The sequence below is a fragment of the Phaethon aethereus genome, assembly GCF_964289735.1.
Source record: "Phaethon aethereus genome assembly, chromosome: 2".
NCBI classification, from domain to species: domain Eukaryota; kingdom Metazoa; phylum Chordata; class Aves; order Phaethontiformes; family Phaethontidae; genus Phaethon; species Phaethon aethereus.
The window spans coordinates 96,439,194-96,466,128 of NC_138582.1; the positions used below are offsets into that span (position 1 = coordinate 96,439,194).

A 26,935-nucleotide genomic window follows, 5' to 3' on the forward strand; every position below is an offset into this window, starting at 1 on the left:
ATCTGCAAGAGCCACTAATTTCTGCATAAAGCACAGCTTTAAAAAAAGCTAGTGTGGATAATAAATGCACAGTGTCACCAGTGGGCAGTTAAATAACCAGGAAGACAGAAGGAAAAAATTAAGTCTAGGTTTACCTGATTTGGTATACTGTTAAATAGAACATTTCTAAGAACCATTGAACAAAATGAACGTAAACACAGTATTTAACATAGTCAAGCAGAAAGGATTAATTTCTAGAAGTTTCAAGACTTGCTTATTTGGTGTCAGCTTTATCAGACTCACCTCCCTTCCCTCTAGCAGACAGATTTGTTACTAAGAAGAACATAGAAACCAAACTGTCCCACTTGCAAAATGTTGTCAGACTTTGCGTGATTAAGATGGGACTGTTTGGATCACAATGTTTTGCAGCCAGAAGGGCTAAATAAGCCTGTCTGAAGTCTTGACCCAAATGCTATGACTTTGCAAGAAGAAACTGTCAGCAAGAGAAAAACTAAACCATTTGCTACGTTGTTCCAGCAGGCACCCGGGCAGGGTTATGCTGTGCAGTGAGTAGGTGCGGTTAGCTCATTTATCATTAGTTTAAACTAACATGAAGCAGAAAGCAGAAGTCTAAGCACACAGAAATAGCACCCTCCAATTCTGACTAGCCTCTTGTTTATACCACGCTGTGGTAAGCTAAAGCTGCATTGGCTCACTTAACCCTTCCGCAGGCACGAATGTAGTAACTCCTGTCTCCCTTGGAGAAAGCAACACCTCCCTCCACAAGAGGGTTAGCAAGAGACAGAGAAGTAATCCTGTGAACTACCACCACCACCATGAAGACACCAAATGTTCTTGTTATCATCTTAGTCCTGCTCTACACCAATGCCAGCACAGGATGGCCTACGCACACAGTCTGCAAAGAGGACAACTTGGAAATACATTACAAAAGCTGTGGTGAGATTTTTAAAAATTCCATTTTCCTTTTAGCTGGGCAACAAAGTTGTTCTTATGCAGTGAGAGGCATATAGCCAGGCAGTGGATGGAAGAGTTAAACTCCCAAGCCAGCGCTGGGTTTTGCAGCTAGAATATTTTTAGTCTTTCAAATATAGCTGGTTTAGTTGACACATACAAATCTAACTGTATTTAGATAGGAGATAATAAAGAGGAAAGAATGTAACCTAATTCAGAATAAAGAGCTGTCAAAAATCCAGTTCAGCATGAAAGAAATTACTAAGATTTTTTTTATCTTGAAGCTAGGTTAAAAAAGAGGAAGACCCTAGATCTTTATCTTTTTTAACCCCGGGACAACACAGACTCTTCAATGCACTGATCCATTATCCTAATGTGTTGCAAAGGCTGTGGTGATGTGATTTCTGTCCTCTCACTTGGAGTGACAAGGGACCTGGTGTGACAGTGGGAAGTATTGCTGTTCTCTGCCGTTGCCACCATGCTTAGTGAGACTTCAGCAGCAGCACTTAACAGAGGCATTTCCCAAGGACCGTAGGGTTTGTTTGTTCTTTAAATCTACAGATACAAGGAGCAAGTGGCATTGGAATGACTGAAAAATGAATTCACTGAATGGTGCCTCTTTCTACCTCTTGCCTTGTTGGCCTTGTGCCTCTCCTATTGTGCTGATAGGCTTTACAACTGAGACAAAGGGAATTAGATTCACAGATGCCTCATTCATTTTCCACATGTGACGTGAAAAGCGATTCATGGCAAACAAGCACCCTAGAGTTTGTTTTCCCAATTCATCCTGATACAAAGAGTTTCCGGGGGGGCTTCTTTTCCCCTGTAGCTTTCATGCAGTTTTGCAGATCCATTAAAATAAAGCCAGTAAGGGACAAGAGAAATAAATAAGTATTTTTAATGCTATTCTTTACTGGCCTGCTCCCAGGAGACTAAAGTCAGGTTTCACATATTATAAATAGGTATACTGCATTAGGAAAATATTTAATTAGATATTGAGTACAAGCTTTGGCATTACCTTTATTTTCATAAGAATTCATTGTATAAGTTAATTCTGTTCCCTCAACAGGTCTCAGTTAGCATGAGATGCCTTGACACAGAGGCACAGGCTACAGTTTGAGTCAATTCAAATTATGATGAAATTTGTCTGCTGGGCACATGTCAGTCAGGCATTGCTTCTTACTATGCACACCACTGGCCTAGCTAACAAAATGCATTTGTTCAGAACTTACGTGTCACTTACATTTTGGTTTGCCATGCACAGAAAGGTAAGAGGTACAATCATTTAGGAGGAATTCACAGCTTAAAAAGCACAAGCCAGAGATCATTCAGATCAGGTCCCAACACTGATAGTGGTTTTCTGTTCTCCCAGGCACAACTATGGGAGATGAGAAGATTACATAAACATGGAAACAATGCAAGAATTAAATCAGATTCCTTGTTTGAAGGCCAATTCCTTGCTTCCTTACAGCTCCAGCAGATTCAGTTGCAGCCACACTCACAGCTGTTGTCACAGTGTTCTGTCCTGCCTTTTTCCAGAGGCTACCTCACCAGTAGCATCAGACCAGGATGCACCATCTGCATCTCAAGCTGACCCAGCTGGTAGCTTGCACAAAGCAGAAAAATATAAAGTGGTTTGGGTTCAGCCCAAAAATCTACAGATGTGGAGGATAAATCTGAATACATTAGTCTACATTCCCTTCAGAGAAGGCACTGCTCTTACTGACCTCACTGGCAAGCTCACAACAGTGCCAAAGGTGCTGATCACCCTTTCAGGCGAGGGGATGCTTTGTCCCCACTTAATTTCACTGTAAACCACAACTAGATGGGCAGAACAGAACTTTGTTCTTTAGCTGTGTCCCACCAATTGTTCTCACCCAGGAGAGAACAGACATGCTAGTGCTCAGGTTTGACAAGACCCTTTCCCAACAAACCTTCTCATGACAACTTTGTAATGTCAGCAAGCACAGAGTGAATGCTAAGCAACTGCCCATACTCTTTAGATATTCCAGGGGAAGACTGCCCCACATGTCCTTCCAGCCTGAGAAATCCCCATGGTATTTCCTGCTCCACTGAAGATGCCAGAGGATGACATATTTTTGGGATACAGTGTCCACAGCGAGATGCCCAATATGAAATCTTGTGTAAAGGATTCCCTGTTGGCTTCAAGAGGGTCAGGATTTCACCTCTATTGTTGCTACTATAAACTCTAGGATGTTATCCTACATCTTTAATGGGTAAGATACAGGCATACATCAAGCCCCCAGTCTCACTCCATGTTCTGGATCCTATAGAAAGGATCCCCGTTCTCACCCAGCCACATCAGACTACATGTTCAGTAGCCAGGACCCTAAGGCATGGATCAAAAGAAAAGGCTAGACAAGATCCTAGTGATCAATATAATATACTTGTTAAAAAAAAAAGAGTTATCTAAAAGAAATCAGAAAAAAATTCTCAGCAGCAAGTCCATGGTGAGAAACTCAGGCTGAGAGACAGGTGGTCTAAAAGTAAAGTAAATAGGCAGTATGCTGCCTCCTCTATATAACCGCAGGAGACATAACACCGAGACAGTCTATAAATAGCAAGACATTTCCCATCAGTGCCACTCTTCCTCCCAGGAACAAGTGACAAAAATGAAGGAAGATCTTAAATGACCACAAATCACTTTAGAAACCTGGGCAGGGATCCCGAGATAAAAGCAGCACAGGTTAACATCTCCAACTGAGAAAAGAGAACCGTATTTGGCAAGTCTATGCAGAGACATGAAAAGAACCTGCTACACAAATGGCTGATTCCTATCCCTTTTAATTTCAGTGATTTTTACAGTAATAATACTTTTGATCTTTGCAGCTACATTTTAAAAGGCAATTGTCTGGGAAGGGAAAGGCAGGAAAGCAATGGTAGCAAAGTGCCCCGAGCAGATTCCAGTGCTATTTGTATCAGGCATCCACCTGAAAGTGCAAAGTGCAATACAGTCGGAGACTACAAAATATAACTCCTCAACACATCTACCAGCACCTGCTTTTAGACTATTTATATAATCCTAATTGTCTTAATTTGTCATGAAAACATTCTTACAAGGTAGTGTTCAAATGGGGCCCACTTCATAGCGTAAAGTGGGTGATTGCCCTTGTAGACACATGAAAAACAATTTCCAACTATTTTTACAGCTTTCTTGAAATGTTAGTTGGGCCTATGTCAACAAATCAGTGTTTCAGAATGCCTGTTTTTGTTTCAACTAGCAAACCCAGACCCGTATGCTCAGTGATTAATAAAGTGCTACATTTAGATTAGGACCTGGGAGATTTCAGAGCTGCTTGCTGCTTGAAACTAGATTTCTTGACAGTGCAGAAGAGGTTACTGATAAGGCAGAAGGTTCTTAGAAAGGGTCTGGACAGCATCAACCATTAAGGACTTTGTTTTCTGTGCATGGGAGTGAATAACAGGGAATTTCAGGGAGATCTTCAGGAGAATCAAAGCGATAGTATTTGAAGATGACATCTTAAGAAATATTCCCTAGGCTTTACAAAACACTGTTCAGAGCACATGGATTTTTTTATTTTTTACTATCAAACACATTTCCCAATTCACATCTGACTTGACTTGCTTTTTCTCTTTTTTCATCTGAAGCAAGCTTAATAGCCATTAGCTGAAGTTTCAGGAGAAGGAACAATCAATCAGTATTCATTTCAACCTCCGGAACCTAAATATGAATCTGGTTGCACCCTTTACAAGTTTTACATCTGCGTATCTACAGATTTTAAAATAATAAAACATATTTAGGGATATGGGTAACCATTTGCTTTAATTAAGGTCTTTTACCAGACAAATAAGCAGGGACCTCCAGTCATCTAGAGAATTATTTTTACATGCCAATGCCTCTTCCTACACAGAGCAAAGTCAGTCTGAACTTATGTCCACTGAGCTCTGTGACTGCTTTCATAGCTCTGCATCACATTTCAAGCAGGGTCATTTCTATAAAGCTTTTTCCTGCCCTACATTGGTACAGTAGGAGAGAGCAGCCCTGCCCACTTCAGTACAAGCTTGCACTGGATTGCATTTACAGACAGAGAAACTCATTTGTATGGCTTTTCTTTAAACTTGTGAGCTCAGATTTGGATGTCCATTAAAACAGCCCATTGAAGTCAGCAGGGTTATTCTGGTGTAGACCCTTCTCTAGTCAAATAGTGCAGTATAGACACCCTCCTTTTAAACTCTACTTTGAGAGAACCTTTCAGTGCTTAAAGAAAAAAAAAAATGAAGAGGAGACAGAGACTGGTTAGATTACAATTTTCTTATGATTTGTCTACCCATGCTGAACAGGTTCAGTCTTACTAGGTTCCCCCCTCACACAGTCAGCCCATCATATCCTTTGTCCTACATACCAAGAGATCAAACACACTATTTCTCTTAAAATCCTCTTTTTCCTTTTTTTAGAAATAGACCAGTAACACCCATCCCTGCTCAATCAGCAATACCAACTTGTAAATAATCCTGCTAAATTATCATCATTGCAGCACTAATTTTACAGCACATCACTTTGGTTTTTATGTCAAACGATGTTACTAGTCCTTTTTCCTCCCTGGACACACTTAAATCCTTTAGTTAAAGGATGCAAGTAATCCGTTAGCTTCAGCTGGCAAAGAACAGTCTGCAAAAAATTCTCACCTCATGCATGTTCAAGGCAAATGTTCTTCTAGACACTTGGAAAAAGAACCTTCTTTTACCATTATTCTTTGGTTTTTTGGCAGACACATTGAGCCAGATGCTTCTCTTGGACTTATTTATTTCCCTCAAGCAGTCTCCAGCAATTGCTTCTGCTTCTAAATTATTTAAAGCCACACGACACCAAGTCCCCTCTGATCTTTTGTTCCATAGATCGCTAATGGGCAAACAATCAAAGAACTTAAGAATTTCATTTGACAACATTTTTGTTTGTTTGCTCTGTCCAAGTCATCTATAGTGTCATAACCTTGCTGCTATACTCATCTGGTATAGCTTACTTATTCCAGAGGGAAGGCCAGATGTTGACATGCATATTTCTGGCACCAGATCCTAACAAACTGAAGCTATCATCAGAATCAAGGTAGCATAGATATGAGCGCAGATGCAAATCTTCTTTTAAAATTTTGGTCCCTCCATTAATTAAAACTACCTCATCTACTTCATTCTCCACTTCATTAGACAGGATTAAAACCTTCCTTTCTTATGTGATCTCTTAAGGTGGTTCTGATTTCATTTTACCTCTTCTTTCAGAGAGGGGAGAGTATTTAGTAATTTTTCAACGTAAATGGTAAGGAGGAGCAGGAGACCATTTCATACCTCCAAGGTACTCTGGCAAAAACATTAGATTCAGCATCTAGACTTTGAACTATTTAGCAAAATCAATATTAATGCTTTCACTGAGACTAGCAGTGGAGAGAATTAACCTCAGCTGAACTTTTCCCACCACACTTTAAATTTTCTCATCTAATTTAGTTCTCAGAGGTTTCCTCACAGTACCCAATTCTTCACTAAATCAATGGAGGTCCAGCATCACCGAACTGCAAAAGAGAGTTGTTTATGTGTGACAGCCCCTCCTGCTTATCTCCAGCTGCTAAACCTAAACTGGTAGACACATTTTCCACCTATTGACTTTTGCTATGTCTTCAGCTTTTGCAGCCACTGAGTTACTGAGTCATCACGGGCAGGAGGGTAAAAGCCAGCAAGGCAAGCCATAGGAAAGCGTATCCTTCCCTTTGGAAATGAATAGGAAAGACATACCTAGAAACCTGTATATTGCATTACAGTCATGTGGTACTGTGGGCAAGGCAGAACTGTCATTTGCTGCTGCATGCTGAGTTTGAGTCTTTATGGAGGGAGCAGTCTAATATACTAGACAGGTGAATCACAGCTATATTAAGAGTTTGATAAAAATTTGAGATTAGTTCCTGTATTTCATAAAGTAGAAGCATTCAAAAAGCACATTCACTGCATAAAGTCAGGAGCAAGAAAAAAACACAGTTGCTCATAAGTGCTCCAGTGTAAAGCTTTCTGTGTAAGCATATGAAGCATTGCTAGGCTTTCTTGACATTGCCACATCATGTCATCTAGAGCCGTCATCAAGGCCCCAAAATAGCTCTGGACCCTACAATGCTCACAGTTTACCAAAGAAAATAGAGGCAGGAGATGAGGTTCTTGCAGCAATTTAACATCCACCAGCAAAAATATCCAGAATAATCTAAGAAAACTTAACACACCTCACAAAAATGCAAAAAGGACTTCAGCATTATTGTGTGTTGGATATCACTGCACCAACTTCAAGGAGGCTTATGGCAACCTAAAACTAGGGAGGAACAGTGGCCATCAGGGACAAAAGGTCCAAATACCCTGTACAGAACCACCACATACCAAATCCAAAACCTTTGATCTGTCCCAGATGCTGCTTTTAGACTCAGGAGAGCTTCCAGTTGCCAAAAGCTAGGATCTTGAAAGCTACCACAAATTAATTCAGTGCACCAGTTTCCTCTTCACCTGAAGATAGATGGCTTCTGTCAAATGATCTAGCAGTGATTGGGCAGGCTGGAACCCAGCTAGTTTCCTCAGCAGGGGGAGCATGCCATTCCAATTATAGCTTACTGCCATGCTCCTGCAGTGGATTTCAGCCCATCCTGGGAAAATGGGAACATTTAGCCCATTTATATGCTGCTGATTACTGTTCTGTATAATCAGCGGTAAAGCCTGCTATCCCAGAGCATGGCATGTGTCTAACAGCAGGGCAGTTTCTAGTAATGTTTGGTTCTATTTTTGACACAAGTCTGCAAGTCTGTTGTGAATCCCCAGTCATACTGGCAAGCACTGATGTCCAGAGATCTCCATCTCAAGTAAAGTAGCATAAAGAACAATAAAAAAACCACACATGAAGAAAGAAGAGAGAGATCTTATTAGGAATAGAGGCAGTTACTCTAGGCATCTTACTCATGGTGTTTTCTTACCAACAGAACAGAAGAACAAAGACTTTCTCTCTCATACATTCGCTGCTGGGCCCAAATTAATGCAGTATTTTCTTGTTACACTGCTGTTGCTGAAGCCTGCCCTGCCTCCCTTTCTCTCTCAAGCTAACTAGGACAAATCAGGATTATCAAATACAGATCTGTATGTGCTATCACTCAAAGTTGGCATCTTTCAGCTTTGTCTTCTCAAACAGGCTTAGACAAAGCTTTGTCATACCACACAAAGCACAGAAAAACCCCTTTCCAAATACCACCGCTGGCAAAAGCAAGCAAAGTCTCCATGAACATTCAGACACTGGGCCTCCCCTCGAGCCCTGGCAAACAGTTCCAACAAGCCTATTGTCAAGATTCAGGCAAGAAATGGCAGGGAGACTCAGGTCAAGTCTTTGGCAAGGCTACTTTATGCATGCTGGTGACACCTCCATCCCCAAACACAGCCCTCCAGCTGCAGGGAGCCCCTCACACCTGCTGTCTTTACCAGGGCTTCCCTCCAGCTCATCACACAGCTCCTCATCCAGGCCACCAGCAGCTCCATGGCCACAGGTGGCAGCTTGGTACTAGGCAAATCTCTTCCTCTCTTCTCCACCTGCCCTGCTTCAAGCCCTTTGCTCACAGGCTGACCCCTCCATCTCACATCCTTTCCTCACACCCCAAATGCTGCTACTATTGCAGTCTGTGCCCCAGCAGCACATTTGGAGAAGCTACCAGCCTTCTGAGTTACTGTTTCTGAATATTTGCAATTTCAGACATCAGTTATAATCAGCAATGAGTTTTATTTGAAATAGCAAGAGACAAAGTCTTCATCCTTTATTTAGACTAATTTAATAAGACATGAATCACCTTGCTCCAAAACTAAGGCCATAAATATCAGCCAGTAATGCCTATGCCTTAATCTAACCAAGCAGTATATAACTGCTCTTTGAACATTACCAGTGTTCAGTATTGTTGAGAGGAGTGGAAATTATTTAAATATTGCATAAACACTTTTTAAGCCATATTTTAAGTTTCACTTACTGGTGTTATGGGGTTTTTTAGTTTATAGATTACACTGATACCAAATCTTCAGGCTTCCCTCTACAGCCATATAAGTTTTATCATAAAAGGAAGCAGCTCCACCAGCCATCTCCAAGAGCTTCAGGTTTAAGCAGGCCTCAGAGACAAGAAGTTGATAGCCCTCTTTGCAAAGGGGAATTCACACAGTCTGTACCCCCAGGACATTAAGGATACATGAACTGTAATCTTCCCTATTCCTTCACCTCCATGTTGCATAAGCAAGCCAGAAAGGTACAGGAAATAAAATATACCATGACTTCTGCAAAGGAGGCCAGAGTACCTGTCCAAACTAGGTGAAAGCCCAGAGCTGGTCATGTCTGAAGTGAGCATATCGGGATGAAGCATCCTCATGATAAACTACACACAGCCAACATGAGTTTCATGATTTAGTCTGCTCTCCTCTGAACAAAGGGTCAGTCTGCTCCTCCCAGCCATGTCTGGACATGGCATTGGCATGCAGTGAAGGCTGGCCCAAAGAGAAGTTCATAAAATGGAAGGTGCTCGGGGAAATCTAGATGCACAACTGGAGAGCTGCTAATTCACCTGATGCTTCTTCCTCAGTGCCTTATAAGTAGATTCCAGTGTCAAATATAACCTTGAGCTTTCAGGTTAATTTATTTAAATAGACATTAAAGGAAAATGTTGAGTGAATACATGAAGTCTGAGATACCAAACAGTTCCTCATTCTTTCCTTCTCCTTTCATCACCTTGAATGTTGTAAGGAACTAATGATTTAATTTTATTAAGAGCTTTGAAGGTGATGAGTGTTGGGTAATTACTAAGTGTTTCTCGCTTGTGCTAATTTCCAGATCCTCTAGCACCAGTCTGTCCTTGTATGACCCTAGCCAAGTGCAGCTATGTCATTCCATTCAACCCTGTGCCTTACCTGGTCCTAAAAGTGTTATTTTGAAACACCCAAAGCTTACCAATTTGGAGAGTCTTCTCACTGCTACAAGACTTATAGATGTGGACTTTTTACAAGAAAAGCTTGCCTACTTGCTACTATTCACTCATAACACCGATTTTCATGCTCGTATGGAAACAATGTGATTTTAGAGCAGATTCAGATGAGAGTAAAGCCAGTAGAGGATAGTTATCAAGATGGGGGAAGGGAAAGAGACGAATAAGAGACAGAGACTGTTGTACACCAGCCCAAAATTCCTATAACAGGTGCTTCCCATCTGGCTATGCAGTTTCTGTAATGCCCAGTTAGTCATCTAGCAGCTCAGGCTCTGAAGGACATAGCCATAGTGGGTTAGCAAAAGATCATTCCTGGCTGTCTGCTTCATCTTCCTGCTGGACACCACCTCCCAGAGCACAGGAGGCTGTGGGATGCAAGAACAGCCCCAGCTCATGGCCCTGAGGCTTGGTGCACACCCATGTTCAGCAGGAATGTGAGCTGGTGGCCCCACAACTACAGCAACTAAGGCATGAAAGTGTGTTCCCATCTGTTGTCCCTGTTACTAGGGTAGTCTCCTCCATCAAAGGTACAACGCTTGCAGCCAGGAGGGTCACATAGATCACAGAATCACTAAGGTTGGAAAGGACCTTCAAGATCATCAAGTTCAACCATTAACCCAACGCCACCATGCCCCCTAAACCATGTCCCGAAGCACCACATCTACATGTTTTTTGAATACTTCCAGATACACCACTATAAACATATCTGATCTAATTTACCTATGAACCTTCTACCAAGAACAAGAGCAGGGAAAGAAACTCTAAGAAGAAAAGTTCAGGAACTCATCTGAGCTTCTAGGCTGTACTACACACCTCTCCTCAGTCTTCTCACAATAGTAGGCCAGGCTGAAATCTTTCACTATGGTGCCACTACAGGTTGTATGCAAGGAAAAATCACATACCAAGCCAATACAGCAATAAGTCTCCACTAGGGTACTTGGGTAGGGGTAAAATGGGAGGTGGGATGCATGGGGTCAGAGGGACCTACACCATGTAAGGAGTGATCAGTGGCAAGATGCCAAGTGCATCCCAAATTTACCTCTCACAAAGCAGGATTGTGCTACAGAATCCAGTCTTCAGTGTGAGTGGTACTTTCAGTGCTAGATGCAGTTGAGAGATCAGCATTAACTACAGCATCAAGTTCAAATAATAGGTCTAAGAGATCTTACAGTGAATTAATTGTTTACAAAAGCCTCTTTCTCAGAGCAGTTGCCTGAAAGGTTTAGAACTGTCTACAGAGGAACTTCAGCCAAGATCCTGTTCCCAGGCACCTTCATGCTAGCTGTAAATATGTTGCAGCCCAAGCCCGTCTCACTAGATAGAGATGGAAAAAAATGCCTTTCCCACCCCCCTAATAAGCAGATTTTCACTGATAAACCTCAATGTGTTTGCAAAGTTTCCATCAACATTTTAAGTGTTGGTAATATATCAAAGCTGAACTGGAAAAGCAAAACTCTGCAACCAGTCAAAGAGTTTCTAGCTTTAATTATGGAAGAAGCAGCAGATTGAAGGGAGTGGGTGGAGGGAAGTCTGGGAACATACAGTACTGTGCACTATAAAATGTTGCAGGGAAGTGGAAGGCTGAAGGGCAGCCCCACGTATTTTAGACATTTAACGGTAAATGCTACTGCTCTGCACATGTGAAAGACATAACATGTATTTTTTTCAGTCTAACCAGCTCACTTCAGATTGAGGCAAACAAGGAACAATAAGTATTAAACTTCCATAAGAGACACACAGTGACTCACAGTTGTGCATCTGAGATGAAACACAAAAATGGCAATTGCCTCAAGTTGCCTTTGCCACATGAGGGACTCCTCAATATTTAAAGGAAGAGGGGTATGGTACACCACCTTAGTTCATAGTGCACAGATGAATTCACACACATCTTCACTTATCAAATGGTTAAAACCTTCTATTTTCTTTAATTTCCTTTTAGCAGCAACCGTTCTGCCTACACGTTTTGGAATCCAGACTCGCTGGCACCATAGCTTTAGCAATACAGCCATGCTTTCAATTTATTTCAACAGGAGGCCCCCACATACACTAGACTATCTACAATGCTGGATTGCAAAATCATAGCCTGAATTTCCACAGGGAGATGGTCATAAAATTAATTAGGGTGTCTTTTGCCAGTGGAAAAGCTTACATTTCTCAGCAATAGAGTAACAACACAAAATCCAAGTGCTGTGATTCACAAATTTTGCTGGAATTTCTCATGTGAGTGCTTACACACTCACTTCTTCTCTGGGGACCAGACAACACTTCTCTGGATACACCAGAGTCCTATGCTGCATCACTAGCTGTGCAGTAGAAGACACCAATGGCTACAATGCACCATGAATCAACCCACAGGAAAAAAAAAAACAAACATGCAAGAGACATCCAAACTAAAACACCACCGAGGTCAGGTTCATTATAAAAAGCCCATGCTTTCCAGAGAAGCTTGGTTTCATGAACATCCCCTTTCCAACAAAACAGTTATTGATGAGAAATTTTGAACTAAAAATTCAACTTCTATCCATAATACCATGATTTAATTTGTTGACTAAAGCACAGCCTAGTATTTTCACAAAGAGAAGAGCATCGTATATGTTGCAGTGTCATTTTTGACCATAGCTCCCTCTGGAAATTACAGAGCAGATAATTTCAGTCATTTGACAACCAGCACTGTTTGTGAGCATCAATACCCAAGTTGCTCTGAATCTGAGCAGCTGCTTACTGAACCTTGCCATCACACCACACACAAAAGAGAAACAAGAGTGGTTCTTGCAGAACTCGAGAGGAAAGCAGAAACCAAGCCCTGAGAGGTGGGAGAGACCAGAGGGGAAGCAGGCATAACGGTCCTGGAGAAAAGAGAAGTTTGATGTGCTTTCTGGCTAGAGCAGGAAACTGCTCTCCTACTCGATTACAACAGCTTCTGAAGCTGCAATAACAAAGCAAAAACTGACAGGAATATAGAAAGGGAGGAAAGACAACCCCCTGACTCTTGTCACCCTTGAGACAATCAACAGCTCCAGGCACTAACTTTGTCCTGAAGAGATCACACAACTGCAGAGACTGCTTTAGCAGTGCAGAGGACAAAATCCAGCACAGGGACACAGAGCTGTGGGAAATACCTATGCCTTTTACCTCCCTCCTTTAAACAGTTATTTTAATTTACCAGGACTTGGGAGTTCTTTTTGGACCAGACTGACAATCTGTGTGCTTGCAGAGCCTGGCTTAGTCAGAGCCCGCCAGCTCCTCCCAGCACTTTCACAGAATCACTAGGTTGGAAAGGACTTTCAAGATCATCAAGTCCAACTATTAATCCAGCGCCATCATGTTTCCTAAACCATGTCCTGAAGTGCCACATCCACACGTTTTTCATTTCATGCTCCCCTCTAAGCACTCAGGCTTTGGTCACCCAGGCTTGCTCCCTGCCAGCTGCTACAGCTGTGGGGCACTGCTGCAAAAACAGGGTCAGACTATGGAGATGCTAGCTCAGCCTCACAGAGGACATTCATGACTCCAGTTTCACCACAGCAAAGGAAAATTCTCCCAACCTGTTATTTTCAGTTCAGTGAGATGATTACCTCAAGCAATAGTAACTTAGAAACAGAATTCAATTCCCAAGCCTGTATTTTGTCACCACCAGCTCTGTGTAAACTGGGGAGCCTACGGCTGCTTCTGCACATGTCACGGTCGCTTCTCTGGTTGCGACAGAGAAGGATGTTCGATGCACAGGCTGGCTGGAAGGCCACCACAAGGAAAAAAACTAAGCCTCAAGGCCTGCTTTAGGCATAAGATGATCTATTTCCAAACTGGCCAAATGTTTCACCTTCAGCCACCACTCCAGAAAACACTTGCATGTACTGTTTGCTGTGGCAGCTGACCTGTCAGTTGTTGCTCCTGGCTGTCACCAGAGTGACACTTTGGCAAGCCTTCAGGCATAGCACAGTCTTGTGGAGGCTAGCAAGGAAGAAGGTGGAAGTTGGGAAAAAGCAATTATGTTTATACAAGAGTTTTGCAGCTTGATGTAGAGAAAGGGCTACTGTAGGAACTGGTAAGAGCCACGTTAATGTCAGTCATCAGCTGTAGGCCTCCCTTTGACCCCAGCTCTGTTAAAGACTCCCAGAAAGGGAGAAATATAGCATATTTCCTGGGTTAGAAATACCACATGATGGTGGAAATACTGCATGGATCTCATGAAATATGAAATACTGCAGGATCTCAGTTACACTATTTTAATTTTTGGACTTTTCATTCCACTTCAGGATTCAGTTTCCCAATAAGCCTCGCAAAGCCATCTTGTGATACAAATTGATTTAAAACCCATCATCATAACCAATTGCTCATCAGTGCTGAAGAAGGAATGGCAATGCACAGAGGCTGGGAAGAGCAGCTGTGCTAAGACTTCACTGTTGAGCAAGTATTGACTACCCACCACTGTGGGGAACTTGCTTTTCCTGAACTCAGCTCATTTCCCCACACGGGAGGTTTTAGCCGCATATAGGCTATCATCTGAATGTGCTTCAGTCTGAAGGGGCAGGAAGGACAGAAGTAGCTATTAAACACAGCATATGGGCTCTTTGAGCACATCTTTGAGAATTTTTAAGGAATATATAATCTGTTTTTTATAACACTGCTATATTTTATTGTTTCTTCTATACAGTATCATTAAAAATACAACTTGTTACCCACTGCTTTCTGTCTCCAAACAGATCTCCAGCAAGACTTTGCTTTCAGCATTGACCATTGTTCTGATATCACAACCCACACCTTTAATATCAGAGCTGCGATGGTCCTAAGTAAGTGAATTACCAGTTTATGGCATGAGAAAAAGTAGTTCATGTGTGAGTGCTGGTATTAGGTAAGCAAGGGTGACAACCTCCTGTAAAGTATGAGTGGGCTTCATTTCTGAGAAATTTCAAAACCTATGTGGGGCTACAGAAACATCAGTTCTGTTACCAGCTTGGCCTCAGACTATGTATGCCCTCCTAAGCAGGTCATACCAGCCCTCAGCCCCTATTCTTCTCATTCATTCATATGAATGTGATTCATATTCATTCTCATACCCTTCATTCGTACATATGGATAGCCAAGGTGGGGGCTGCTCTAGAGTTTGTCTTCACAGCTAAGTCTTCTGGGGAGAGTCTTGTTGAATAAGACAGCTACAGCACTCTCATTCTTGTGTCAGCACCAGCAGTGCTCGCCAAATTGCCAAGGCTGACCCTTGCAGGTAAGGAGACTGAAGGGACTCCCACAGAGCAAGGTGGGGGAGTCTTCCCCTCCTGGGCATGCAGAGAAACATGCTGGGGAAGTGCTAGCCTGAGGCAACAGTCATGCCATCAGCTCACCACCTGTGCTAGGTGAAATTATACCCTTCAGAACTTGACTGATCAGCAATAAAAGGTCAAAAGCAGAACTGCATTTGAGCTAATGGACTGGGTGCCTGCTTTGTGATCCTTGCACAGGAAAGTCACATTCTTGCAACACTGTTGGCCCCAAGCTCACCTAGAACCTCTACTACCAGAGCATAAATATGAGAGTGCTGCTGTATACTCTGGTGCTGAAAATAACTTTGTGTGACAAGTGTCTTTTAGGACTTGGGAATGCTCCCTTGCATGCAAAAGGTCTCCCTCCTATGAGACGTGCTGCCCTTTTGCCTGGCGACCATCAGTTTTCAGGTGGTTGTAAAGTTAAACAAGCCTGCAAAATCACTTTAAAGGCATTTACAAACACTTTTCCAACAATGTAGTACAGGACCCCCCTCTAAATCCAGTAGCCTCACTGGCTGTATCCATGTTAGCAAGCCAGGCACAAGCAGGCAACCTCCCAGCTCTGCCAAGCTGCTCTGAATTTTCATTCACAGATTTGGCTCAGCTCAGCTACCATTCTCCCAGGCAGCAGGTACAGGCCGCAGGCTGCTCCCAGGAATATGGTCCTTCTTCCTTTCATTGGATATGGTCCTTCTTCTACAGACAGTAGGAAAGAAAGTTTAGATGTATGGACACAAGTTTTACTATGCCAGCTGGCCTCAGAGAATGGTCACAGGCATAGTTTATTTAATAATAAAGATATATGCTATTATGTCCCCTGTTATATACCTTAAAGGGCTTAGAGAACTGTTCCTGAAGCACGGATTTCTATGTATCAGGAGTTGTCAGTGAAGACACCATTCAATGTCTTAAACAGCAGTGGAATAAAATGGAATCTTTTTAAAAATAAAGCAATAAGCCCATTTATCCTTGCACTTTCTCTGAGCTCTCCTTCTGCTTTTTGTGTAGGACACAGCATCAAGGAACTGTACGTCAAGATTGACCTGATCATAAATGGGAAGACTGTCTTAACGTACTCGGACACACTTTGTGAGCCTGGTCATTCTAAGCTTATTTTCTGTGGAAAAAAGAAAGGAGGTAATTTAGGTAGCACTCTACATGTTTGATGGCTACTGAATACTCCAAGCAGGATACACACCCACTGTGCTGTTGAACATACCAATACATTGTAATGTTCTGTTTACTTCAACAGCATGTTAATGGATGACAGAAACACAGTAGGACAGAGGCATTTTAATTTCAGAGCCTGCTTTTTTCCGTTTGCTTGTTTTTCTTTTAGTCACAGAATATTGCACACACATGGGATTTCAAGTCCATAAAAGAACAACTGTAGCAATGTGACCCCATCCAACAGCAGAGAGGTTCATAAGCCCTATTTATAGCCACGTGGTTGTCATGTGAGCAAGAAGTATGATAAAAATAAAGGCTAGTTCTGTAAAAGAGATGCCTGAGCAAACAAAACAAGCCGTTCTGAATATGTTCTTCACTAGTAAGCAAGTAACACTTCCGGTCCTTAAAGGCAGTTCTTAATTCACTTTAAGAGGAATTATGCTTGAATAAGGATATTTGGACCAAGATACTATTTGATACCATCTATGTTTTGCATCTTGTTTCTGCTTAACACATGCCTATGCAGCAGTCAGATTATTTCAATTCATGCCAGTCAAACTACTACCTGGTGCAGACTTGCACTAGTTGGTTTATAGTGGCATTGGCTGCCCCCAGAAACCAGGCATCTTTGGTCCCAGGTAAGCCTGGGCACCTCAAGGTCCCTTCTGCCACAACCCAGGCCAGGTAGTACAAAGCTAGCCATGGTATATCCAGAAGAGCTATGGTCATGTCTCTGGACTGTCATATCCACATATCTTAAACAGTTATTTTGAAATCCCTCTTACGTCATGATAATCTCTTTAGGATGATTTTAAAACAAACAGGTAGAGCTGCAGGGAAGTTTCAGAGTTGTTAGAACACCAGTTAGTTTCAGCAGCTCTGCTTTCCTTCCGTTCACTTGCATCCTCATCCTGATAATGCTGCAATAATTAATGTTAAAGGGCCATGAGTTTAAAGACCATGCACAGCACTACTGCTAAGACACCCCTGAAAAATTACTAAGACATTTCACACAGCGTAGAAATATCACAAAGAGTAATAGAGAAATACAGGATTTACATAACTGGTTGCTCATGCAGTAAGCCAGATAGATAAAAAAAATTCAGAGGTTTCTTCAATTGTGTATTGAATTACAAGGCGGGGGGAACACACCCGTAGACCTACTGAGAAATTATCTTATTCTGATAAAGTACTAAATAACATCCTTTAGAGAATACATTAAGGAGAAGTAGAGTCAGTCCTGAGCTGAGCACAAACTGCTACTTATACATGAAGCCAAAGCCAAAACCTCCTGGGGTTTCCAAGTCCCTTAATCTTAAACTGACATATCATTGTTTCTACTAATTGAAATACATTACGATATAAAAATATAGTTCGTTGTTTAAATAATACTATATATCTTCATTTAGAAACATCCCTAAGTTAGTGCAAGGACCTCTGCCACACACTTTCTAATATGCACCTTCTTGTTCAGTAGCTGGGTTTTTTTAGTTAAATCACAGTGGGAAGGAAGTGAACTTTTTCAGACTAAGGTTCAAACTGAAAATGTGGTATTTCTTAATTAGTTGACATTTGATTCTAAGCCATGTTTTAGGATACATAACTGAGCTGAAGACCAATTTGAAGCAATTCAGCACAGCCATAATTCATCATAGTAGCACAGCTGTAAATCTGACCTAATACCTATGCAGAAAGGATGATGATGTCAATGGACAAGCATGCAGCCTAGCAAAGGTACAGAGGAGCAAATAGACCTTTCAACTGAAGCTTTTCATCCCTTTTTTTCCCTGTTGTACAGGCAACATTTCCAACATCTGGCCACACCTGACTGGAGTTTAAATATAGTTCCACACAGAATTTGCTTGCCTTCCACAAGAAGGCAAAAAATTGCCTTTTCCTCCCTCTCCCAAAATGAGACAGAAGGTAGTTCTGCTACAGGCTTTGTTTGTCCACTCATTCGTGTGAGTGGGCTTACAAGAGCCGGATGTGGCAAAGTCCTGGGTGTTTGGGGTTGTTTTCTTTTTTTTTCCTCTCCTATAATGCTACAGTTTTGCTATGACTGGAAATACTTCAGGATACTTACTATAGTTGGAGGTTTCATGTTCGTTATTATCATATAGTATTTACTCTTTACGTTAAGCAAAGGTCACATCTGGCACTGCTCACTTGGGATTCCTAAATAGGATTACAAGGTCTTTTTCTTTGAGCTATATGCCTGTTGTGAAGTTGTTAGCTCAAAGGCTGCAAGGAAATGGGCCATTGTCCACTTAAGAACAATAACAACAAAACTGCTAAATTCTTTGTGGCATAACAAACTCAGCTCTTCCTCTTTTTAGTAGAAAGCGCTGGTTATTCCCTGTTTCCTCCAAAGAAAAGAGTTACATAAGATTTAACAGATTTCCCAATACAATCACTAAAATTAGAGAAAAGGACCTACCAGGGTAATATTTAGCAATGTGCCAACCATAGCTTGCAGGCTTAAACAAAGCTTCTTGACAAAATATAGTTACACCCTCCGCAAGTCCACAAGTTTTCTTTCAGGCCCAAGTGATAAAGACACCATCACAGCACTTGCACGATTCCTTGTGCACACTCCCAAATCATAGAGGAAACCCCTCTTGCTTCGGGCCTCCATTCTTTACATTATTGCCTCTTTCAGTAGGTGTTACAGTGAGCAAGTTTCTAAAAAGTATTTGTGAATAAAAGTAGAGAACATAACATGAATTACAGAACTGGGTATCACACCAAGAGTTTAGGTACATGTTTAAGAAAGCAGCTACACCACAAAGCTAGGTCTTTGGGCTGATAGGCAATGCCATCTTGCTTAACCCCTTCATCTCACTATTTCCTCCCCAATAAAGAGTGGATGTTTTTCACCCATCTATGTATTTATACACATTTTTCTCACTCAAGGATATATCTCATAGCTGGCAGTTATTCAGATCATTCCTGCATCCCTAAAACTCACAGAAGTTGTCAGTTGCCTGGGTACAAGATCATGTCCTAGAAGAACTCCAATATGGAGTATTTAAGTCCTAAAGAGATTTAAAACATATAAAAAGGAAGAGGTGGGTGCAGATGTACAGGGCCTTTATATAGTACAAGAGTGTGAGAACGTTTAAAGATTTTCAGTGCAAGGAAGATTTGAGAAAGAGGAGTGAGAATTTCATTATAGGTGTTTTGTCAGGAATGAGAGGCATCTTCACGATAAATGATAACTAGTAACTTGAAATAATCTTCAAGAAGTTCTTGCTTACACATTTGAAAGCTCTGCTTCAGACTGGAAGCTACTAGAGGCCTGCTCAATGGCAGGAAAAAGGACTAAGTTGCTTTTGGTAGCAGCAACAGTGAAAAGGTACTACAACAAATACACTATCATCACATTGAATCAGTAGCACATTAGAAATGTTTTCTAGGGTGCTCTACTGAAGTCACCTTCAGTTAAGACTTTAAGAAAAAGGGTTGAAAGCAGAAAGTGGACTGAAGGCACATCACTGATGTGATGTGATGCCAGCATGCTTGACAGATACTATAACTTACCAACAAAGCAATAAAGACATAGGGGAATTTTTAATTGGAAAAATGCACTCATGATTTATGCTGTTCACAATGTTCATACATTTTTTGTAACTACATCTGGGCTTGCACTAAAAAGACCACAGAATTCTTTCTATGAGCTAGGCTCAGTGTTTGCAACAGTTACACTTACTGCAGCAGATGTGTTCATCCTCTTTCAATGGAGGAATGTAAAAATGTATGAATATATGGAGAAAAATGTATGAGTATATGAAGGATGCTGTGATAAACTATAGTCCTTAAAGCCTTGGAGGATGTTTACATTTCTGGAATTATAGCAGAAATCCTCATGTGAAAGGAACATTGAATGGGTTTTGAAAAACCTGATCCAGCCAGTATAGGCACTGAGGAGGTTGCCATGGTCCAAAGTGAATATGAATGATAAAATTCAGCAGATCTATGGATCCATATTATTTCCTGGCAGGTCTCAACTAGCTGAAAATGAAAGCTGCCCTTGCTTTCCTATCAGGACATACTACCAAAGCAGCATAGTCCTCCTCGCCCCTGCCCTGCATTGTTGAAGCAAGGAAAGTTGTAACTAGAGGCCTGGTTACAGAACCACAGAATGGCTGAGGTTGGAAAGGACCTCTGAAGGTCATTCAGTCTAACTCCCACCTACTCAAGCAGGGCCACCAGGGTTTTCAAATATATCCAAGAATGCAGACTCCACAAGCTCTCTGGGCAGCCTCTGCCAGTGCTCAGTCACACTCGCAATAGTCTTTCCTGATATTCAGGAGGAGCCTCTTGCATTTCAGTTTGTGCCCACTGCCTTTTGTCCTGTCATTGGGAACCACTGGAAAGAACCTGGCTCCATCATCTTTACACCCTCCCTTCAGGTATTTGTACATATTGATGTGCTCTCCCCTAATCTTTCTGTTCTCTAGGCTGAACAGTCCCAGCCCCCTCAGCCTCTCCTCATTGGAGAGATGTTCCAGTCCCTTAATCATATCAGTGGCCCTCCACTGGACTCTCTCCAGTAGTTCCATATGATTAATAACTGTGAAACACTGCAAGACCCATGGTTAGAAAAAGCTAAAGGGCAATACTGAAGCATAAAGCAGTAAATGTGAACCTCAAACTGGACACACAGCACCTTACTCCACAGTTGGAGGATCCCTAAAAGATAGTACAGCTCATGAGAGTGACTCCATTGATTACTGAGCAAAGATGTAGCTACCACCTGCCAGAGCCATCAAGGAAAACTTCTGAGAGGGCTGAGGTAGAATCTCAGACTGCATTCATCTAGCTCTGATGTAATCATTACTTTGTCACAGCAAAGTGGGGGGAAAAAAAATAGCTTCTACCTACACTGAAGGAGAGATTAGCATTGCCATAATTTCAGAAGCAAATTTATGGCCTGATGACTCCTACTTCATTTTAAAATACAGGCTTTGCAGAGCTTGAATGCTGCATCTCTATGTTTAGATTCTGGATGTCTTTCCAAGAGCCTAGGTGAGACCCTAACAAGCCATGTGATCCAAGGGGACTTTCCATGTCCCTGTGGAGAAGAACTTTGGGGAAGGCTGATTGTTTACAGCCCAGTTTCCTTTCCACTCTTCTGCTGCCATCCAAGATTTGCTAGACTCAGAATTGACTAAAGGAGAGACAGTCAAACAAGGCTCTCCACTGAATGAAAGGACACTCAAACCATGAGCCACACCATTGCATGGTCCACACAACTGTGAAGGGGCAGCTCACAATACTGTTTAGCACACATCAACACACATACAGCTCAAGTCCCAAGAGAGTCACTCATCACCCCAGTCACGCAGTCTGCAGTGCCTTTAGCTCCCATTTAGACTCTAGTGAAGTTGTGAACTGAGAAGTGGGCTGTACTGTATTTTTAAAAATCTTGAGTCACCGCTTTCCAGAGATGTGTCAGACTCCAGGGCTCTTGCTTCATGCACAGAAGCAAGCAGCAATAGTGGCTGTTCTTTGAAAAGGAAAAGACTTCTTGGTGTCTGGGTGAAATAGCCAGAGATGCAGAGGGGCATGAGTACAGTATGAGTGCTGCAGCATGGTTGATCAGTTTGAGAAGCCAAAACATACTTATTCTGTTCTGGTTTGGTATTAGATTTTTCAGGGAAACACTGAGAAGTCCTGCATCTTCTCCACCTCCCAGGATCATCAGGGCATCATGTTTAAGTTCCCCATTAAGGCAAAGGTGTAGAACATTGGCAACATCTCTGGTTTCTCCTACTCTTTTCCTAGTTCATCTTATCATCCTGATACTTTCATCTAAGTTTGTTACAAGGCATTGACTAACATTTCATAGCATATGTTGGGAAGACCTTCTATTGACTCTTTTCCAAGTCAGATACCCACTGCATGGTGGCATGGACCATACAGCATAAACATGCTTACAAACCTTTTGTCCAACATTTCACAAGAAGCAGTTTAAACCAGCACAATAAGACTGGACTAAAACAACTCTCTAGAAATGACAAGCATCAAGATGCCAGCACATACTCATATAAATATGATTAAACACTTACTCCTCTGTCACTGTCACAGTAAAGAATATTTCATGACACCTACAAAAGAGAATCCTTAAACAGTTCTTAGACTTTTCCACAACTTCTGCAGGGCAAGTTGTGCAAGAAATTCTGAAATACCAAAACATCTATAAGTTTTATTTTCAGTCAAGTCTGAATAATTTGGCCCAGTAAGCTATGAAAAAGTAGGAGGAACTGCAGAACAGCTTCCTAATTCTGTCCATTAATGCCAAAGTTGCCCTTTCATCAACAGCAAAAAACAAGCATGCCTTACAATTAGGGAGATGAAGATTGGGAGGTGGAACTCCTGAGCTTTATTCCAGTCACCAGCACAGCTTGTGATGGCTTTAGCACATCATGTAACTTCTTGGTGAATGCTCCCTCGTCAGTGAGGTAGACATGTTCTTACTACTTTAAGGTCATGTTCAGCAAGCAGTCAGAAGTCCACACCTACAGAAACACTCAGCTCAGACTGGATTTCCTTAAAGTTACCAAAAGAGTATAGTTCAACTATTGCAGCTGCAGGTGTTTAATAGATCATGCTAAAGGACTTGTGTTGGCAATCCCCCTCCCTTTTCATTTCCCCATTTGCAGGATGCCTGCTGACATAGGAACACCCACCCAGTTGTGCAAAGCCATGCCCCCCTCCTCCATTCAGACAGGGACTGCAGGTCCTCCTTGAGCCCAGGCTCTGCCCTGCTCTCCCCAGAAGGCAGTACACATCCTGACATTTCTCTCAGGAGGGCTGTTGCAAGACTGTGTATAGAGCACTTTGCAGTTCCATAACACTTGTCACTGGAGCACTTTGAAGTGCTATCACAGAAAAGCATCTACAATCAGCTGCTTGTTTCCTACATGTGCTGTATGTCTAACCACCCATCACCATTTTTGCTTTTCAGAACACCTCTACTATGAGGGACCAGTCACACTGGGAATCAAAGAAATCCCACAGGTAAGTTGGTCACAGCTGTGCTCCTAAGTAGAAGGGCTGTCTGGATGAAGTATGGTCAGAGGACTGCCAGCAATCACATCAGTGTATTCCAAGCTCCCCCAGCTGGCACACAGGATCTGATAGTGTTTACATGACTAATCCTTTTCCATATGAAATTAAGTGGCTTTGCTTAAAGCATTAGAGAGCCACCATTATCCAGAGATTGATCCAGGTTTTCTTAGGACAGCACATCCCCTCTACCAGCACTAAGTCGTGCAGCCATACAGTTATTCAGTAGGCTCTCTCTCTAATACTCTTAAAATAGCAAGAAAAGAAGCAGCTCCAAGGGGCTCCCGAGAGACCAAAGCTGCAATTCAGCTCATTGCTTAGTGGGCTGGACAGTTTGAAGCAGCTCATTCATCCTCACTGGCTATAAAGGCAATTTAGATAACTATTGCAGTTGTATGTGTTCCACTGTACATATACAGAGGTCTTCTAGGTTGCAACTGAAAGTACAACTTATTGGGCCAAGAACATTTTCTCTGGACTTCTGGAGCCTTAAAATAAGAAAATAATTTCTTAGAAAGGTGAGAAAACAGGCACCTCTAGGCACTGCTGTGAATTTCATAGTCTTCCATTACAGATGGCCTTTACAAGCAGCCTTCTCTGCATTCAGCTAAGTCTCCTTCTAGCAGGTCAACCACATCACATTGCAAAGCAAGACAGGTCTCAAGTGCTGAACGCACCATAGTGCCTTCTGAACTGAGCACAACATGAAGCTATATTTGACCAGTAAATAACAAAGGATTTTTAGCCACATACACAAAGACTGGACTTAAGGGGTGAAGGCAAGATCAGGATCATCAAGGCATCTGGTGATGGAGAATCATGGAGAATGTGGTGAAGAAAGGATCAGTCACCACTGCAAAAGCACACAGTTCAGGTGGTCAAACACTCCTTAGATTTACTCACAGAGAAGCACAGTATAAGCTCTCCGTTCTTCAGCAGCAGACCTAAAACCTATGTCAGAACCTGAAAGATGAGGTCTGGGGCCTGCTCAGCACTGGACTGGTCCAGATACAGGAAAAATGACAGGATCAGAATAGGGATACAGCACAAAGATATGAGTCCTAGAGAGCTAGGCTTGCCAAGACCTGCAGAGGTGATAACAAGGATAGCTGGCTTCTGGGAGGATCAAACCTCCATAACAGCTACTGTTTCATGTCTCAGTCGTCCCTTGGTGATGGCAGCAACCACAACTTTCATTTTTCCAAGGCTTTCACACAGGGAGCTGGGCCCCCATATGCAGCCTGTTATCCCACCCTTACCAGCCTGCTTCCCTAAAGGCTACACCTAGAGATGCTGTGTTGAGCAATGCCTTTTGATCTCTCACACTGGAGTGCCCAAGCTCGTATCAGTCAGCATCCTGCTCTAGGAGCAGCTTTACTAACATACCGAGGACACTTATGTCTAAGGCCTTTACTACAAACTGGAAAATAGGTCTTTAGAATAAGAGGAAGCCCAAGAGTTTTACTGGTAGATGTTTCTAGTTCTGGGCATATTAGCTAAATTTGGAGCCAGAAATTCTAAGACTGTTCACAATCCTCTTTTAATAAGAGTTTTTACCGATAAGCAAAAAATTATTCTAGAGGAAGAAAAAAATCTAATCACTAACAAGCCATGGAAATGATTTATTATAAACTCCCTTCCATGAATGAAACTATAAGCTTTTGAAGAATTAACATACTTTGAGAAAAGGAATAGGAAGCCTTTTTTATTAATCAGTCAGGCAAATAACACCATCCTTCCATGACAGCAATAAGGGGTTATTCCACACAGCAATCGTCTTCTGCTCATTACAAAGAATAGCCTCATCTGAGCAGCCCAAAGGACATTTGCACAGTCTGCACAGCAATTACAACAAAGCTCTATGCTCATGAGTACATTGCCATTAGGCCTCTCTGAATTTGGATGTTATACTTAACTTGAACCTCTCTGTGAGGACACAGGCCAGTTGCTGCTTTAGAAATCCCATGGTAAAAGGCAAATGCTAAGACACCCGACTCATTCTAGCCGTGTCTCCCACTCCACAACCAGAAGAGTTCTGAGCAGGGCAAGAGCTTTCTATGATTCAAAGCCAGGAGGACACTGCTGCCAAGTTCTCCCTACCCCAGGTTTTGCTCCCGTCCACACTCCAGAAAAACAGAAAGAAATGCTGCAGTGCCAGCAATCTAGAGTGAATGAAGTCTAGTTTACCTCTTCCTCCAAATCTGTTAATGAGCCTTGTCATCTCCCCTGCTCGGTGCTTCTTCTCCAGGTGTCTGGAGAGAACAGTTTTGACTAATGCATAAAAGCCATGGCTTCTTTTAAGGTTGAGATTTTTTGCACCACAATGACATGAGTTCTCCTCAAAGCCCAAGTTGAGTAGTTTTAACTATATAGTTTGAAATGAAACTACCTCTTGTTTTATTATATAGAAAGTCATCACAAGAGCTTTTATAAAAATTCATATTGATAACTGTGTAGGCACTGAACAAGAACCAAGGAAGAGAAGTGCCAGACAACTGAGCACCTCTTCCCCTTCTAGTTACTAAACCACACAGGCCATATTGTGCTTGCTCATAAGAAACATGAGAAGTTACACAGATTTGAAAGGAATTTTTATGCATCAAAACATTTTGTTCCCCTTCCACTGTTTTAATTTTGAACTTGTGCTGTCAGCATTGATATCCCTGATGAGAGTATTTTGGCAGAAAATATGGGCAAGTCCTTTACCAGTTCTGAAACATTTGGATAGGAAAAGTTTTGGAGGAACTTGATGAGAAAAGTGTTATTCCGTTTCTAGGAAGAGTACTCCCTCATAGAAACAGAAGCAGTTACATACTACTGATGGGCTAATCTCTTGCTTTGTGTTTGTTTCATACAGGGAGATTACACTATCTCAGCAAAGCTGACTAATGAAGATCATGCAACTGTTGCTTGTGCTGATTTTACCGTGAAAAATTATTTAGATTATTATTAGCAACAAACCCATTTCATGAAAGCTACAGACTACCAAAGCTATTCAAGCCAAGCGAGCTGCTTGCATGCTACAATGATTCTGAAGGAAATAACCCCCACACAGTGGTTCTGATGATATTCCTCTTTATAATTCACTATTTTCAAGAAGTCACTAGACCCTCTAGTGGTAATTTTATCTCTAAATGCACACTGTAGCCCACTTTTTGCTTCTAATATATACAGGTTCAAGTAGAAAGTATCTGATATGAACATTCTCATTTTAGGATGAAAATAGCATGAGGCAGAACAGGCAAGAAAATTTTTTGCAGTGAGTTATGGAGGTATCAATTTCTAACACAGGCTAAAGACTTTCATATGTACCACATATTATGCAGTTAAAGGACTCAACATTTTCAATCTTCCCTGGGGTCTGTCTGGAGCGTCCACTGGTATAGATTTTGTTATAACCACAGAACAAAGGCCAAATAGGATGAACATGCTTTTTTTTCCAGTGGTCCATCTCCGATCACTGGATTCATATCACTC

The 26,935-nt window shown here is 41.9% G+C and overlaps 1 protein-coding gene across 1 annotated transcript; it reads left to right on the forward strand.

Annotated features, from left to right (window-relative positions):
* Positions 1–815: 815 nt before the first annotated feature.
* On the forward strand, positions 816–26,411 carry LY86 (lymphocyte antigen 86; the record flags this gene model as incomplete). The annotated part of the gene is made up of 5 exons (XM_081996373.1): positions 816–936; positions 14,660–14,746; positions 16,226–16,354; positions 23,358–23,410; positions 26,316–26,411. 5 exons carry the CDS (start codon positions 816–818, stop codon positions 26,409–26,411), a joined length of 486 nt encoding a protein of 161 aa, XP_081852499.1.
* Positions 26,412–26,935: the final 524 nt, after the last annotated feature.